At 38.6% G+C, this 18713-nt stretch overlaps 1 protein-coding gene across 10 annotated transcripts in view; it reads left to right on the top strand.

The window, feature by feature from the left end:
* Positions 1-18713, top strand: part of Apc (APC regulator of WNT signaling pathway) — a 151348-nt gene that overhangs the window by 27215 nt on the left and 105420 nt on the right. Inside the window, exon 1 of one of the 10 annotated variants that reach the window (XM_008834317.2) lies at positions 4962-5105. The exons of 8 other annotated variants lie outside the window; for them this stretch is intronic. In XM_008834317.2, the coding sequence (XP_008832539.1) occupies positions 5031-5105 (75 nt within the window). In that variant the 5' untranslated portion in view covers positions 4962-5030. Of the gene's footprint in view, positions 1-4961; positions 5106-18713 lie in introns of those variants that run through there. One more of the 10 variants, XM_008834312.2, reaches the window with a different exon arrangement.

The raw sequence follows: 18713 nt of genomic DNA, 5'->3' as shown, positions 1-18713 counted from the left end.
GAACTTGTAATGCTAACTACTCTTGCCTTTGCTTCTCCTTCACATCTCTTATTCACCAGTCAAGGACTTTCTTTTCCCCCTACAGATAAGAGTTATGCAGTTTGGGAGTCTTTCAGATATACCCACTTGAAGGGGTCTGTCTTCCTGCATCCCTGTTCAGCATGGAAGAAGCCAGAGTGGTCTGCATCCTGATTCCCTATCTCCAAGCTGAGTAATCTCTTTAGAAGATGGTGTGATAAGAATAGGAGGTAGGAATTGGCTAGGCAATTAGCCATAAAAAGACCCCAAAGAAAAGCAGCCAGCTTCTTGGCTAAAAGTTACAATGTCCTTGGGCCTCTTAGCAACATACTCTGTTCCAAAGGCCAAAAATGTCAAAAGTATTTGGGAGCTCTTACCTAATCCTTAAAAGATTTTATTTTAGGGACCTCTTCAGAGGGGATGATGTTAGAATAGCAAAAAGCCCCATAAGAAAAAGAAGAAGGAGTACATGAAGTTATCAGAAAAAAGTGATGGGGAGATATGGGAGAAGTTGGAGGTGAGGGAGTGGGCATGGATTTGATCAAAACACCTTATATGCTTATATGCCTGTATGAAATTCTCAATAAATTATTTTTTAAAAAAGAGAGATTTACAGGGTAACCCTTTAGGCTTGTAAACTTAAGTTTCATGACTGTGTCACACTTTATTCCAACTCCAGGAGCCAGAGTTTTTGTCTAAAATATTTCATTTTCTCTATAGAAGGCTATACTTTGCAGTAATATTAGCTAGTTAGCAATTGCTCTGCTGTTATGCCACAAAGTTCTTTGTCAGCTGTTTTTTGGAGGTTAGTTTTAAATCATTCCTCAAATTAATATTTGATGGATACCTATGTGTGAAATATTTGATACCCTTGAAATACAAGGTGAAATCAGATATGGGATATTTCCTTCAGGTTTTTACAGCCAGGAATACGATATGTACACACTGAGGTACAAAATGTGTTTGCGCCATTAAGAAAGGTAGGAAAGGGGGCTGGAGAGATGGCTCAGTGGTTAAGGGCACTGACTGCTCTTGCAGAGGCCCCGGGTTCAATTCTCAGCACCCACATGGCAGCTACAAACTGTCCTTAACCCCAGTTCCTGGGAAATCAAATGCCTTCTTCTGACCTCCTCAGCATTGCACGGCACAGGTGCACTCACATACATGCAAGCAATACACTCGTACACATAAAGTAAAAATAATACATAGCAAGTTCCAGGCCATTTGGGGCTACAGGGAGAAAAGACAAAAAAAAAAAAAGCAGTTTCTATATGCTGAAGCTGCCTTAATTTATCACATTAGAGTAGCAGAAAGCTGGAGCAGGCTGTACATTTTAGACATGGCTAATTGTTTAGATGATTGCATTAGGCTACAAGGGCTACAAGTTTTACAACAAAGATGAAGCTGTTCTGTGGTAAATAGAATAATGGTTCCCCAAAGATGCCCACTTCCTAATTCTCAGAACCTGTGAATGTGCTAGATTTTGTAGTTTAGGTGAATTAAGGTTTCTAATCCAGGAGATTGTGTTGAATTATTGAAGTGGGCTCAATATGACCATTTTTTAAAATGGTTCCTTAAGAATAGAAGAAGCTGGCTTAGAAACGAGAGGGGAAAGAGGACTGGAAACAAAGACAAAGTTAGGGAGTAAGGACTCAGCCCACCTTGGCTAGCTTTAAAGATGGAAGAAGGGATCTCTAAAAGCTGGAAAAGACCAATGAGGATTCAACTTAGACCCTCCAAAAATGAATACAGCCACACAAAACACCTTAATTTTATTTGGCTCACTGAGGTCCATTTTGAACTTCTGAACAGCAAAACTGTAATATATTACATTTGTTTTTGTTTTATTCTTTGAAAATCTCAACATGTGTGCAATGTATCTTGATCATATCTACTCCCCACTCCTTGCATTTCCCTAAGCCATCTTTCCATTCCCCCCAAAATTATCTTTAATTCATGTATATGTAATACAAATTATAACAAATTGAATAAAGATGTCATCTCCAGATGACAGGAGATTTAATCCTGCATATGTGAAACCTGGTAACAATGCATTCCATTGACCATGGTGTTCAAACTTAATATATTGTTCTTTTTTTTTAAAGATTTTTTTAATTAATTTTTTTTTATGTGTATTCGTGTATTGCACCCGTGTCATGCAATGCCCGTGGAGGACAGAAGAGGCTGTCAGATCCCCTGGAACTGGAGTTACGGACAGTTGTTAGCTGCCATGTGGGTGCTGGGATTCAAAACTGGGTCTTTTGCAAGAACAACCAGTGTTCTTAACTGCTGAGCCATCTCTCCAGCCCCCATAATATATTGTTCTTAATCATTTAAAAATAGTAAATTTAAAAAGTTAAATCATCAGGAAACTAGTTTGAAAATCTTTTATTGAATAACTCACATGACAGAATTGCAAAATGTGATGTCTTTGGGCTTGCTTTTTAGATTTGAAGCATTGTGGTTAATTAGTATGTAATGGTCATAGCTTGCTCAATGGTAGAGCACTTGCCTGGCATATATGAAGAGGCCCTGGAGTCACTCTCCAGCACCACCAAAAAAGTATTTAAAAAAAAAAACCTTTCTCATTTGAATCACTGATTAATTTCTGTAGTACATGCAATAAAAATTTAGACAAATTTTGGCTACAAACTGATTTTTTTTTTTTTAAGAAATGGTTTAAATTATTCTTGACTCATAGCCTGAGTCAAGAGTAATGGGCATAATTGTTTCATGTGGTATTATTTTGGGAACCTTTTAGAATACATCATTTTGAAAGATTATCTTTCTTTCTGAAAGTTCAAGGCTATATGTGGAATTGTGAATGTATCATAAATGATGACTGTATAACAAGTCCTTTGGACTGAATGATGCACTTCCAGAACAGAATCTTGAAAGCCTTTGAAAAACCAAGTCATTTCATGAAAGCTATTTAGGATAGAATTGGCTTGATTAGCATGTTTCCTTTGTCCAAATACCAAGTTTTTTACTGAATATGTTTAAACTTTTGCTATATAATTCCAATTACAGTAATAATGTATTCAGTATGGAAGCCATGACTTCTTCATTCAAGTATATAGGACATATTAGGTATATATTAGTATTACAGGAGAAAGACTAGCAGAAGAAAAGGATCCAAAGCACAAGGAAAAGCAGAACTCACCTCATAATCTCACCTTTAAAAGGATAACTATTTTGTTAGATTATTTTCCTTTTTTAAAGATTTTGTTTTAAATTATGGGGCGGGGGGTGTTGAGCACAAGTTCAGTTCCCACAGAGGCCAGGATAGGGTGTTGGATCCCCTAGAGCCAAAGTTACAGATGGTTGTGAACAGTCAGACAGGATGCTGGGAACCAAACTTGGGTCTTAACCAAGAGCAGTACATGCCACTGAGCCATCTCATCCTCTATTTTTCTAATATATATGTAATTTTTAGTAAAATGGAATTGCTTCAGATATGCTATTTAATAGCTTGTCTTACTATTTGAAAAAATACGAAAATATTATATTAAAGATACTTCATTTAAAAATCTAAAGTTTATTATCCTTTTAAAATTTAAATAGGAGGGCCAGAAGGATGGCTCAGCAGTTATGAACATTGACTGCTCTTGCAGAGGACCCAGGTTCAGTACTCAGCACCTACGTGATGGCTAACAGCTGTCTTTAATTCCAGTTCCTAGGGATCTGATGCCCTCTTCTGGCCTCTGCATGCACTTACATGTATGCAGGCAGAAGACTCATACACATAAAATAAATCAAAACATTTAAAATTTAAATAAATAGGGGCTGGGGATGTAGCTTAGTTGATAGAGTGTTGCCTAGCATATAAGAAGCCCTGTGTTCAATCCCTAGTACCACATAAATCGGGTGTTGGCACACACCTGTCATTAGGAGGTAGAGAGAGGCAAGAGGATCAGAAGTTCAAGGTTATCCGTGTGTCTTTTACAGTGTTTGAAGCCAGCATGGGATGCATGAGACCCTGCCTCAAAGAACAAATTTTAATAGACAAAATTCCCCCCTTAAACCAGAATTTGGTTATTTTTTTCTTTTTCATTTATTTTTGTGAGACAGTGTCTCCCTGTAGCTCCAGCTAGCCTGGAATTCCCTATGTAGACCAGGCTGGCCTTGATCTTATAGATCACCTGCCTCTGCCTTCTGCATGCTGGGATTAAAGTGTGCCACCACATCCACTGTAAACTAAACTTTCCAGCAAGAACTTAATGTGAATCTTTTCCTTTTAACTCATTAAATGAATGATTTAAACTTCTATTTAAAGTTTAAATCTGTTTGGTTAGATTTAAATGAAATATAGAATATCCGTTAAAACATGACATTTAAGCTCCAGATCAGTAGTAATTAACAGCACTTGCTGTGTCGGGGAGTGCTCTGAGTATTAGCTCCTCTATTTTATGCGTGTAGCTTTTTAAGAGGAAATTGAAGCGCTTAGAGGTTAAGTGACTAGTTACACAGTGGGAGGAGCAAATGATTCAGCCCAGGCTGTGATTGTAAGGTCAGATCTCAGTCACTGTGCTGTTCTGCCATCATAGTTTTTCTGGTAACTGTCTGGAATTCAGACATAATTCGAGTAATTTACCAAACAAACCAATGATTTGTAATGTCAAAGTATTCGTTTTAATGCACCGAATAGAATTCTGTTTCTCTGCTGCATGTTAAATCATAGCGAAAGAGATGTAATTTTTCTCCTCCCACCTCCAGTATCCCGCATCCACCCCATCTTTCCACCCTGTGGACCTTCCCCTCCTCGTGCTATTTTGCATGTCAGCTACCCACAGCTTCCCTGGGTTGCCAGGGGTAGCGGGTGTGAGGGTGCCCAGGAGGCTTGGTGCCCTGCTGGGCTGAACCGAGGGGTGGGTCTCTCCCCTGCTGTGAAGTGCTGTAGGTCCGGAAGCCCAGCCTGAAGCAGCTGTGTAATCCACTGGATGCGGACCAGGGCGCTCCCCATTCCGGTCAGGAGCCTGCTGATTGGTTTGGCGCAGGCACACGTGACCGACATGTGGCTGTATTGGCGCAGCCTGCTGGGGTGTCACTGGAGACAGAATGGAGGTACTGCCCGGCTCGGAAATGGGGTAGGTGCTGGAGCTGCGGTGACCAGGCTTGCTGCATGGGGGAGGGAGGAAGTGGCTTTCCTGTGGACTGTCTTAAATTGGTGGCCTTTCCTTGGCACAGGGTCTATTGCCACATGCCAAGCCAAAGAGGCAGGGGCGTCGTCCCACTCCTCTCCCCAACCCCCACTGCAGCACAGGAGATGAATTTCCTGTGCTTCTGATCTAGGGTTTTTGACAGAAGAGGAAGAAAGGGGGAGGGGTAGAAATGTTAAGGGGAGACTGGGGAGAAAGCCGTTTTGTTTTTATGCCTGTTGACAGTGGAGTGCAATACCAGTATCTAAGGAAACGAGTGGAGGACAACAAAGAATGGAGCATATTCATGGCGAGGAGCAAGAGCTCTAGCCCATTGAAAGGCTGCTTTCCCTCTCTGGCCACAAGGACACATGGGTGGTAGCCAAGAGAGGGCATACAAAGCTCTGCTGATGGCTGGTGCAGAAGCTAGTGGAGAAAGGGCTATTGAGGATAGGAGGAAGAAGCAGGTACTGCAGAGCCCAGTGATGGTCAGCTGGCTAAATATTGTTCACCAGTAATGTGCCTGCTTTTGTACAGCGTGTAACTGAACTCCCTGAGAATAGGGTGACCAAAAGATACCAGTGTCTTTGTTAGTTCCAAAATGCAGCGGTAATGGCCTTCTGTGGATGACTGCAGCAGGGCTTCTCTCTCTCTGCTAGACAACTGCGGAGGAATAAGAGCTCTTACAGCAGTGCTAGCAGGAGAAGTCCATTTGCAAGAAGCCACTTTATAACTGCTCCCCAAATGGGAAGGAAATATGTATTTTGCTTTTTTCAAGTAGGAAAAATATCAGACTATGAATGTTTGACAGTGGAATGTATCAGACCCTTGATTTTGTATCACAAAAGAGGTGCCATATTCTTTGATTTACATAAATCCTATAGAAATGTTAATAAATTATGTATGAAACTGGGTCTTTTCCTTTGTTAGTCTAGCTCTTATTCCATTAATGAGATCATTCAAGAGCAAATCACTTTATAATGTAAATTACTTTGAAAAATTATGGGCAATAAATTTTTTATGGGTCTGATATTTAATACCTACATTTATTAAGTAATTTTCTATTTCTCTTCTGTTACATTTAAGTATAATTGAATAAAGTCTATAGGCAAATATTTTAAAGTCAAGTACCAAGCCTTTTTTTTAAAGGTATATATCTATTTAGTGAATACTGTTAAGATATACTCTCAATATGAAGTGTTTTTAATTGCACTTATTTTTGTCTTTACTTAAATGCCAAAAAACATGTCTCCAGATTAAATACAGTTTTTGCCTTATTTCTATGCATATTTATAGTAGTTGTCCAGCCACACTTCCTCACGTTTGAACTAGTGTAGCAATGGCTTGGTGAAGCCCTCCTCAGGATCAGTGACTACCTTTTAAATAATGTTCCTGTGAATTGTCTTAAGGGAATTCCCAATTTTGTTTCAGTATTATTTTTTTCAAGATAATAAAAAATTGGACTTGAGTAAATAATAAAACACAAATTTTTCACTGACAAGTTAAAATAATTTTATTCTTTTTTGTTTGGTTTGGTGGTTTTATGAGGCAAGATCCCATTATGTAGCCCGAGCTGGCTTTGAACTACTATGTAACCCAGAATGGATTCAAACTTAGGATTCTCCTGCCTCAGCTTCCCAAGTGTTGCGATTACAAACATATGCCAGTATACCTGACCTAATTTTATTCTGTAAATGTTTTTGTTTTATTATTATGTGATTGTGGCTGTCAGGTACTTAGGGTTATCTTTGATATCTGATAGAAACCATACCTAGGATTAAAGTTGTCACCTTGAATTGCCAAATGAAATTCAGTGGGTAATATTATTCAATCCTTTGAATGTCAGTGTAGTTAAGAGTTTGTGAAATTCTTATGTTTGCATAAATGTTCTCATTTAATCAACTCGGTGTAACATTGTTTTTATTTCACATGTTTTATGGTTCATTTAACCAAGTATGTGTGACATTATCCAAGGTCATCTGTTGTAAGTGGACATAAAGAACTTGTCTTCTATTTCATGTTACTTCTATAAAATTATTATCTAATGCCTCAGCATATAGCATACAAAATAATATATCAATAAGTGACTTGAAAAGCAGTGTAAGTCACTGAAGTATCATTCAGGTAAACAATAATCCTCACATGATGACGAGTTTTTAACTATAAGAATGCTTTATAAAATGTCTGATGGCTAAACAGTGGAAGAACACCAGTTTTCATAATGACAGTCATAAACATTAAAATTTAATTTTTGTTTATTTACCTATTTATTGAGAAGGGGCACATGTGCCAAGACACACATATAAAAGTTAGGTGATAATTTGCTGTAGTCAGTATTCCCCTTTCATCATGTGGGTTCTGGGAACCAAACTCAGATTGTGGGCTTTGCAGTAAGCACCTTTACCCACTGAGCCATCTTGCTGGCCCTCTGAACCTATTTTTATAAATCATCTTGCTAATCTTGTAAGAAGTTCTCTACAACATTAGATTGAAGTATTTTTCCAAATTAAATAAGAAATAAAGGACTAAAATAAGAAAAGATTATTTTATTCCTCATATAGTATAAAATACGTGACAACTTTAGTGGTCTTTGAAATTATTTATTGTGAATTGGGTGAACTACCAAAGAATCCAAAACTTAAACATTCATAAAATGTTTATAACTAAATCAAAACTATGATTTTATTTGCATGATTTATACTAGGGTTTTATTTTACTGTTTTTCCTCTGTATTGTTACTGGTTTCATATAATATAACCAGTCTTTTATATTTTTATTTGTTAAAACATTCCAATTCTAATCTAAAGTCTGATTCCAAGTGAAACCTGTATATCCAAGCACATGAGGTGTGATAGTGTATGTATCCAAATCTGATTTTAATTCATGTGATTCTTGAAGATTTTAAGCCCAATTCTATTTTAAGATATATCCATTTACTTTATATCTATTCAGTTTGTGGTGCTAACATGGCTGTATAGTATCCCATAGCATTTATTACTACTCTAATGAAGTACTAGATTTTTTTCCAAATCCTTTTTACCACAGACTTTGCGGTGGTATGCATCTTTGTTCAGGACCACTCATTGATACTGTTAGTTATGTGTCACTATGTCACAAATCACACCAGAACTTAATGGCTTAAATAATAAACATTTATTTCAGAGTTTTGTGAGGCAGGAATTCAGAATTGTCTTATTTGTGTGGTCTGATTCAGATTCCTCAGGAACTTGCAACCAAGATGTCAGTCATCCTGGCAATCATCAGAAGGGCTTAAATAGACTAGAGAATCTACTCCCAAGATGGCTAACTCACATAGCCTTTGTCCTACTGGCTACTGGCCAGAGGCCTTAGTTCCTTGTCCTGTGGATCTCTGTGGGGCAACTTGAATGTCTTCATGTCATGGGAGCTTGTTTTCCCCCAGTGAACACAGCAAGAAAGGGAAAAAAGGAAGCCATTTATGACCCAGTCTCAGAATCTACACATTATTATTATTTCTACTGTTATTGCCTTTATAGGGGTCACTAAGTCTAGCCTACAAAAGAGGTGAATTAGACTCCACCTCTTAAAGTAGAGTCAGAGAACTTGTATATTACACATTCGAAGGTCATTACATGGGTCAGTAAGAAGATTTTACTGCATTTTAACCCTGAGATAGGAGTCACTATATTGGCATTGTTTCCTGGTGTTGTAACAATTTATCATAAACCTGGTGGGTTTTTTGTCATTCGTTCATTTGTTCATGTGTCTGTGATTTTTGAGACAGGATCTTGTATAGCTCAGATTGCCCTTGAACTCCGTATGTAGCTATGGGTAACTTTGAACTATTACTGATCTCTTACCCCTACTTCACAAGTGCTGGGATTATAGGCATATACCACCATCCCTGTTTTATGTGATACTAGAAATCAAGCCCAGGGCTTTGTCCATGCTAGGCAAGCACTCTACCAACTGAGCTACATCACCAGCCCATTTAGTGGTTTAAAACAAGAATTTACTGTTGTCAGTTCTTAGAGATCAGTAGTCTAAAATGGTTTTCACTGGACCGAAATGACGAAACTATCAGCAACACTGCATTTCCAAGAGATTGGGGGGGAAGAGTCATGCCTTGGCTTTTTTTGTAGCTTGAATGCTCCCACATTCCTGGGCTCACGGTTCCTTTCTTCATTTTCACTGCCAGCAGCATAGTAAGTCTGTCTCTGAATCCAACACTTTGCTTCTTCTGTCGCCCTTTGGCCTCTAAGAACACTTATGGTTACATTGGGTCTTCCTGCACAATCCAGGAAAATCTACTTAAGAGCCTTACTAAACACATTTATGAAGTCCTTTAGCCAAGTAAGGTAATGCATTCAGAGGTTTGGGAGAGTATGTCGTGAACTTTCTAGAGCCACTATTCTGTTTACACAGGTGTATAAACACAGTTCTTTTTCTTTTTCCTTTTTTTTTTTTTTTTTAATTTTAAGGTCAAAACTTAAAAAAAAAAAATTGGGGGTCTTTTTTTTTTTTTTTTAAACACATTTTTCCAGAAATAAGTTGAAACAGGTTACATGAAAATATATATACAGCTGGGCATGATGGTGAACACCTTTAATCCCAGCACTTGGGAGGCAGAGGCTGGCGAATCTCTGTCAGTTCAGAGCCAGCCTGGTCTACATAGTGACGTCTACAGGGAGACCTTGTCTCAAAAAGACAAGAAACACACAATCAAGTTTAAGGGGAGGAAATAGGAATGAGAAATCAAAGACCAAAGGATTTGCCAACATGGGGTCAACTTTGGTGGAATAATGTTTTCCATTAGCTCTTTTCTTTTTTTTTTGAAAATCCTAACAAGTTTATTGGGCTTGCTAACAGAGCATAGGGTAGGGATTTATTTACAGAAGAGTGGGCGCCTCCTCCCTCCCCCTCCCATTTATAGCTGTGCTGGAAAGTCCACACTCAAATACAGATTCTGTGACTTCCCGACAGCCACACAAAATGCAAGCGAGGTAATTCATGGCATTCTCAGCTTATATATCCTTAGCCCCTCCCTCACATGCAGCTAAGGTTGACTGATTGGGTAGGAGGGGTGACTGATTCCTTGACGAGTGTGGAAAGGAGGTGAATATAGCTTGCTGGCACAGTAGTCAGAGGACACTTCCAGGTAACACTCCACCCGTTCCTCCATCTCTTACATTCTTTCCACCAGCCTCTTCCGCAAAAGTCTCTGAGCCTTGGAGGGGGTGATAGGTGTGGGGTGATCTTCCTCTCATTATGGCAAAGCATTGAACTTTCAGGTCTCTGCATCATCTGTTTTCCATGGGCTATTGGCCCATTTCAGTGGGACTTCATCTGCTATAAAAATGCAAACAGCAAGAAGCAAGAACATCTAAACAGTGGCTGCTATAATAACCTATGGGCGTAAACACAAACACTTAGACGGTACTTAAGCAGGTGCATCACATCCATCTAGCAAAACAATTGCAGTGGCTTCCCACTGGAGCCTATATCCTCCCCTGCCACAGGAGGTTGGCCTGGTCTGCAGTACCAGATGTGTGTTCCACCTCTAGGAGCAGGCATTATATCTAATCAAAAATTTTGTAGTTGTACTTACACTAGACACACCACTATTGCACCAGCAGGAACGTCTTGTTTGGCAAGTTGATGGTGCAGGACTGGGGTAGGGGCTGTCCATCATTGAGCAGAATTATGAGACAGTTCTCCCCCGGCCATCTGTACATTCGGCACTATGAAAGCCACCCATCCAGTGGCAGGGAGTTTCCAGCTTAGTCCAAGCTTGATTTCTCCCTCAGCAATAGGGTTTTACCATCCACTTCCAGTGTACGACCAACATTATTGGCAATGGCCTTTATTGTTTTGGGGATCTCTAGGGTCCCTCTGGCCAACAGCTCATAGCGGATTTTTTCTTCTTTATTCCCTTAGTTCTTTGTATAGCCCTCCTTTTCCCCTTCCCCTCTTCCCATTTAACTACCCCCTTCTTATATATTTCTCCCTTAGTAACACCTTTCTCCTACTATTTTTCTCTCTCAGATTCCTTCTTTACCTTTACCTTCCTGGTTCCCTTCCATATTCCTGGTTCCTGAAGTTACATCAGGGTGTGCATATAGTCATTAGCTACTCGTCAGTTGAGGGGCACTTAGATTTCTTCCATCTCTTAGCTATTGTGAAAAGAGCAGCAACAAACATGGTTATACAAGTGTCTCTGCAATAGGATAAATTCTTTGGGTATACGCCAAGGAATGGTATGACCAGGTCATGTGGGGTGTTTTGTTTTGTTTTGTTTTGTTTTGTTTTGTTTTGTTTTGTTTTGTTTTGTTGGTCTTTTTGAGACAGGGTCTTCCTTTTAGCCCCAGCTGGCCTGGAACTTACTATGTAGACCAGGCTAGCCTCGAACTCAGAGATCCACCTGCTTCTGCCTCCCAAGTGCTGGGATCAAAGGCATGCACCACCACCCCCAGCATTAAAATTACTTTTAAAAAATAATACTTTTGTGATTATTACTTGGGGAAGAAGGACTAGATTAAGATTTTAATTTAAAGTATAATTGAGAAATACTGAAATATATTTTCTATTATTTTTAGATGACTGGTTTTATCATCACTTAGATTTAAGTATTATTACTTCCCAAATAGTCTACAGTAGAAACAGAAAGTTAGAACAGCTTGTCCTTGTGCAGCTTCCCTTGCTGCCTTTAGGCTTGTTACAGCACTGCTTTTGTGGGCATTCTGTTCAAGCCCCAGCCTCCTTGTAGTGTCTACTCACCTGGCTACAGTGTTGTTCCAGTTCATGTTTATACCTTCACCATCCTATTTTCTTTGTTTCCTCCATACTGCATTTTAGTGATATTAGATAATCATGTGTTCCCCTATCTATGCCTTTTTTTTTTTCAGCCTCAGTTTTGACCATGATATTCCTTTTGTGGAACACTGTCCTCTCACATTTATGTTGATTACAATCATGTTGTCTCTCAAGCCTTTTCTATAATTACATTTACAGCTGCTAGTAGTAGTACACACATGTAATCCCAGCACATGGGAGGCTGAAGCAGGAATTTCTATAGTTCCAAGTCAGCCTGGGCTGCATACCTTATCTCCAAAGTCATAACCAAACAAATAATAAAATTAAGATGAAACTGGTTTTATACTCTGGACACTTTCTCCAGGTCATCAGCAAAGTGTGACTTGCAGTACTTTGTGTCAGGCTTTTGAGCCCAAATTTGCCCTCATATTCTAAGTAAATGTTCTTTTGGCCTCAGTCCAATCAGAATCTTGAGATGAGGCTTTATGCGTACTTTACATTGAAAGTTGATCCAAGGACTAGAAGTATAGCCTAGGAAGAGGGAGAGTCAGTATAAACTGTTAGTCATTATTGTGAACAACTACAATTTGGTCTTTGAGGACTTGCTGAGTACTTTATCTCAGAATTGTTCACTGGTGGTGTGAACTACATGCCGTGCCCCATTCCTCTTTGATCAATGGTTGCCTCATTAAGTGGTCTTTCTTTTGAGGTTGTATAGGTGTGAATATTGGAAACCTACACTAGCATATCAGGATACCATAGGATAGGAAGCAAAGATACCCACAGCTGATGTACTATCCATTTATTTCTGCAATGGGCTGATGGGTGAAGCATGTGTAGAGTTATTGCTAGCCAAAAGAGCAGTAGGTGACACACCAAGGCCTCCTGGAATTAGCACCCCGCCCCCCCCCCCCCCAAGAACAAGGAGCAGTAGGTGACACACCAAGGCCTCCTGGAATTCCCCCCCCCCCCCCCCCCCCGACTATAAGAACAAGGAACATATCAGCTTATCTTTTACCACGGTATTATTTCATCAGAGCTGCTGTAACAAAGTGTCACAAACTGGTGGTTTAGAACATTAGAAATCTGATTTTGTGGTCTGGAGGCTGGAAGTCCAAAACCAATGTATTGGCAAGGTTAGTCCCTAAGGAAGAATCTGTTATCTTTCCTGGGTTTTGGTAGTTGCTGGCATTCTTTGGTTTGCAGCTGCCTTACTTGCTCTCTGCTTCCATTATCATGTAGCCTTTTCCACTGTGCATTTTGTCTTTTTATTCTTGTGATCTTTTATGGGCACCAATCATATTTAGTTTCCACTCTGATGTATGACATATCTTAGCTTGATTACTTCTGCAGAGACCTTATCTCCAAAAAAGGCCCATATTCACAGATTTCCCGTGACTCAACTCTATTTGGGGGGAGAACACAGTTCAACCCATTAACACCTCCTTCTAATACTGGTGTAGTAGCTTGTGGATAAGAAGCTCTCAAATATATGTTGATTCAATTATGTAGCCGTAGAGAGGAATTCATCTTATTTAGTGGAAAGTCATCTCACGTTGTCTCTGAAATGGTGTCCTATTTGACCATCTGTTGCCTCCCCAACTGAATGAGCATCATTTCCATTCATTTCATGTGCATTTACCTTTATGTAACCATCACTGAGAACATTTTGGGAAGTATAGATGCTATGTATTAGATATAAGTCTTCCTTAAAGATGTTTATGCCCTAATTAGGGAGAGAAAGCACCTCAAAGTAAAATGGAACAATTAAAGATTAGGCCAAACTGTATGGTATTTACTGCTCCTTTAGAAGGAATATACATTGTCTAGAGATGTGACTGAGGCTTTACGTAAAGCCACTGATCTGGACCCTAAAAGATGAGGTAGGTTAAAACAAAGCAGAGGGAAAAAAAATGGCATTCAAAGAAAGAAATTGTTAAAAAAGAACAAGACCAAAGTATGAAACAGTATGCAGAAGATAGTAAAGAGAAACTTAAGGAGGAAAGTTATATTGGAACTCAGTAGATTAAATTTGGAAGATAACCAAACTGTTAGCAGGCTGTGAAGACAGACTGTGAAGGCCAGACAGAAGTTAGGGTGTTACATGATCTCTAAGAGAATGTACATTAGACTCAGATGTGGGTTTGAGCCCTGGCTTCCTCTCATGATCCATTTCTGTGGGAAATTATTTGCCATTTTGGCACCCATTTTCCTTATCTCTAAAATAGGAAGTAATGTCTACTTCACAGGTAGATGTATGCATCGAATGGGATAATACACATAACACATTTATAGAACATGGTATATTACAAGTACACAGTAATTGATATACTTTCTGGATTTCACACATCAAATACATAAAAGTAAAAGCATGTATAGAGGATTTAAATAATATACCGTGGCTAATAAGGCGTAGAATTGTGAACAGTTTATATACTTTAGTTTTTAAAAATTCATGTATATATTTTTGAACATCAGTCGTGTTCTTTGACTACCAGGCAAACCTTTAAAAAGTTAATCAGGGGGCTGGAGAGGTGGCTCAGTGGTTAAGAACACTGGTTGTTCTTGCAGAAGACCCAGGTTCAAATCCTAGCACCCACATCGCAGCTAACAACTGTCCGTAACTCCAGTCCCAGGGGTTTGGACAGCCTCTTCTGACCTCCACAGGCATTGCACAACATGGGTGCACTTACCTATATGCAGGCAATACATACATACACATAAAATAAAAGTGATAAATTAAAAAAAAAAGTTAATCTGATAGTTTCAACAGGCTCCAGGCAATCTTAAAAAGCAGTATATCAATAACAGTAAAAAGATGACTCAGCTGGGGTGGTGGCACACGCCTTTGATCCCAGCACAAAGGCAGAGACAGGTGGATCTCTGTGAGTTGTAGGCCATCCTGGTCTACATAGTGAGTTCTAGGCTGCCTGGGGCTACAGGGAGACCCTGTCTCAAAAAAGACCAAATAATAATAATGCATAAAGTAAATGATAATAACAAAAAAAGACGACTCAAAAAGCCTTGTACACACCTAACAGATTAAAAAGGTTTCTGAAGTATCTTCTAGATTAAAAAAAGGAAATAAAAACGAAATCATGACAGAAGGTAGAGGCAGATGGCTCTCTGAGTTCGAGGCCAGCTAGGGCTACCCTGCCTCAAACGTGAAAGAAAGAAATTGAGTTGTCTAGAAATAAAGATAATACTGTATAAAGACCTTTAGAGCATTGTCAAGGTTGTAGTCAAAGGAAAATTTATATCCTTAATGATTATATTATTAAGGTAACTAATAAGACTAATGTCAATAAAAGGAAATAAAAGAATATTCACTTTAAATAAATGTAAGAAAACAACCAATAGAAAATATGAGGCTATAATTAGTAAAGATAAATGTAGAAATGAATAGTAATAGGGGTATTTTATACCAAAAGTTGATTTTTCATAAAGATCAGTAAAATAGATGAAGCCCTACAAATTTTCTTTTTAATATTTTATTTTTATTTTATGTGTATGAGTGTATTGCCTGCATGTATGTGAGTGCACCCATGTCATGCAATGCTGCTGCGGTCAGAAGAAAGCTTTGGGATTCCCCTGGAACTGGATTAAGGACAGTTCATAGCCGCCATGTGGGTACTGGGAATTGAACCCAGGTCCTCTCCAAGAGCAGTCAGTGCTCTTAACCGCTAAGCCATCTCTCCAGCCCCAAAGTTTTTTGTTTGTTTTTTTAAAAAAATAATTTATTGAGAATGTCATACAGGTATATAAGCATATAAGGTGTTCTGATCAAATCCATGCCCACTCCGTCCCCTCCAACTCCTCCCATATCGCCCCATTTACTTTTTTCTGATTACTTCACGAACTCTTTCTTCTTTTTTTTTGATGGGGCTTTTTGCTACTCTAACATTCCCCCCTCTGAAGAGGTCCCTAAAATAAAATCTTTTAAGGATTAGATAAGCGCTCCCAAATACTTTTGACATTTTTGGCCTTTGGAACAGAGTATGTTGCTAAGAGGCCCAAGGACATTGTGACTTTCAGTCAAGAAGCTGGCTGCTTTTCTTTGGGGTCTTTTTACACCAACTGCCTAGCCAATTCCTACCTCCTGTTCTTATCACACCATCTTCTGAAGAGGTTACCCAGATTACAGATAGGGAATCAGGATGCAGACCCCTCTGGCTTCTTCCATGCTGAACAGGGATGCAGGAAGATAGACCCCTTCAAGTGGGTCTATCTAAAAGACTCCCAAGTTGCATAACTCTTATTTGTAGGGGGAAAAGAAAGTCCTTGACTGGTGAATAGGAGATGTGAAGGAGAAGTAAAGGCAAGAGTAGTTAGCATTACAAGTTCCAGATAAGGAACTAGAAAAAAGTCCAAATGGCAAATTTCGAATGTTCATGTGAGAGTCCATTGGAATTTCTTGACAAGGGTTTCCAAAACATCCCTCTATGGGGTTGCTCCTCATTTTTCTTTTGTCTGCCAAGGCTGGACTCAAGAGTGGTGAATTCAGGATTTGCTTTCAGGCATTTTGATAGCTGTTGGAGTGGTTAGAATCAGTGTCAGTTCCCTCTCAAAGGCTTCTAGATAGGAGGCGAAAACAAATTTGGCCATCATTTTAGAATAGCGGAAACCCTACAAAGTTTAAAGAAACAAAAGATAAAGCAAACATGAATGAGGGGTTGGAAAGATGGCTCAGTGGTAGAGAAATGCAGAAGTTCAGTTCTCAGCATTCACATGATGGCTAATAACTTGCTATAACAGGGGATCCAACACTCTCTTCTGGCCTCCAGGCACCAGGCTCACATGCACGAAGGCAGACATTCATACACATGAAATAAAAATAAGTAAATCTTTTTAAAAAATGAATGAGGCACCTTCAGATAATTTTTAAGTGAGAGGATAGATAACAGTGCTGACAACGTCAGTTTCACATGGAGAAGACAGTATTGTTAGACCACTATACTCACATCATATACAAAAACAGCAATTTCATATGAATTAATATAAAATTAATGCAGACATAGTATTTCTGACTCAAGCATTCTCTGAATTGTCAGTTACAGTTTTTGTAATGTTGACCTGTCCTTCATTCCTGAAATAAACCCCAGTCTCTCATGCTTTAGTCTTAACTGGTCTTTGGAATTTTTTGTCTCCAAGGATACCATTGAAGTGATAGTTTAAGAGAATTCTGGAAGTGTTAACTTATGGTTCTAATAGAATGAAAAGCAAGCAAATTGTAACAAATTTATGGAAGATAAAGACAATAATTTATTGAAAATTATTGACAGAAAAATCAAGCACCTTGAGACTTACTTGCTGGTTTGCTGTTCTTTTCAACATAATAGATTATTTCTTAATATTTAGAAGTCCTTATTTATACTTCTCAATATCCTGGAAATTATTTGGGCTACTCCTGGATGTCTGAAAATCAAAATGGTTGCCAGAATTTGGCAAATAGCTAGCAGTTTTTTTTTTTTAACCCAAAATTTACTAGTAATACAAATTCATACGAACTTTGCTGTGCTACCATGCTAAAGAAATTAAAGAAACCATTTAATATTTAGGAACAGTCAACATCAAAGCTTTAAAATTAACTGTACGTAGTAGCCCCTCAAAAAAACTACAACCAGTATTTTGTGTGTGTGTGTGTGTGTGTGTGTGTGTGTGTGTGTGTGTGTTTCTATGAATTCCTTTTTTTCTTTTTTTAATAGAAGAAGCGCTTCATTATATCAGCATTGACTCATTCGGTAACAATTTTCTGAGCCAGGATGCATCTCTTACAAAAGTGGCTGCACATTTTAAGGTTTACAGTTGAATCACTACAGTTTTACAGTATTGTACTCATTATAAACCCTACAAGACATAAAATTAAAAGAGGTTTTAACCTTTAAAAAACATCTCCACCTCATCAAAATACAGAGTTTCATGCAGAAAACTTCATTTTCAATACAATTGACACCAAGCTGCTTGCACACGAGTTTCCAATCTCTAAACATCAGATTATCACTAGTCACAGCCGGTCACCCTCTTAGCTCCTTGGCATCTGAGCATGGGTACAAATCAGGTAGATTTCAATGATAATGCTTTTCACAACCACCAATCATTAAGGAGCAAATTTTTATGCTTTGAAGAATTACCATTTTTTAATCATTTTTAAAAATTTTTTAATAGCTACATGATTAGAAGCTTTTCATTACCTATTCAGTAACACACTGCAGAGCAACAGTATATCTCCTTCACAAGTGGGTGCAAGTTTCTAGGTTCACAATTGAATCAATACAGTTAGATATTATTGAACGTGGTATAAGCCCCATAAGACATAAAATTGGATGAGTTTTTAACCTTTAAAAAAGATCTCCATTTCATTTTAGAATATATTGTTCCTTGCAGAAAGACTCATTGTTTTTGCTATTAACATTGAGATGTTGGAGCTTGCATCTCTAATCTGTATATTTCTGATTATTACTAGTCATAATTGGTTGCACTTGGATCCTTGGAGCCTGTGTATGTCTATAAAGTCATCGGGCAGATTTCAGTGGTATTGTTTATCACCTGTACTAATTAGCATGATGTAAATTTCCATACTTCAACCTCAAATATAATACTTTTTTTTAATTTGTTGATTGTGTGTGTGTGTGTGTGTGTGTGTGTGTGTGTATCACACAGAACATCCCAAACCATCTCATTAGATTATACACCCACTTCCCAGATAGCACCCTCCCATAGCCTCCCTCCTCCCACTAGAGGCCTTATACTCTGATATTTAACACC

Source organism: Nannospalax galili, unplaced genomic scaffold, assembly GCF_000622305.1.
Source record: "Nannospalax galili isolate Female #2095 unplaced genomic scaffold, S.galili_v1.0 scaffold856, whole genome shotgun sequence".
Lineage (NCBI taxonomy): Eukaryota > Metazoa > Chordata > Mammalia > Rodentia > Spalacidae > Nannospalax > Nannospalax galili.
Note: the sequence above shows the minus strand (reverse complement) of the source record. Positions and strands in the feature narration are given on the sequence as shown.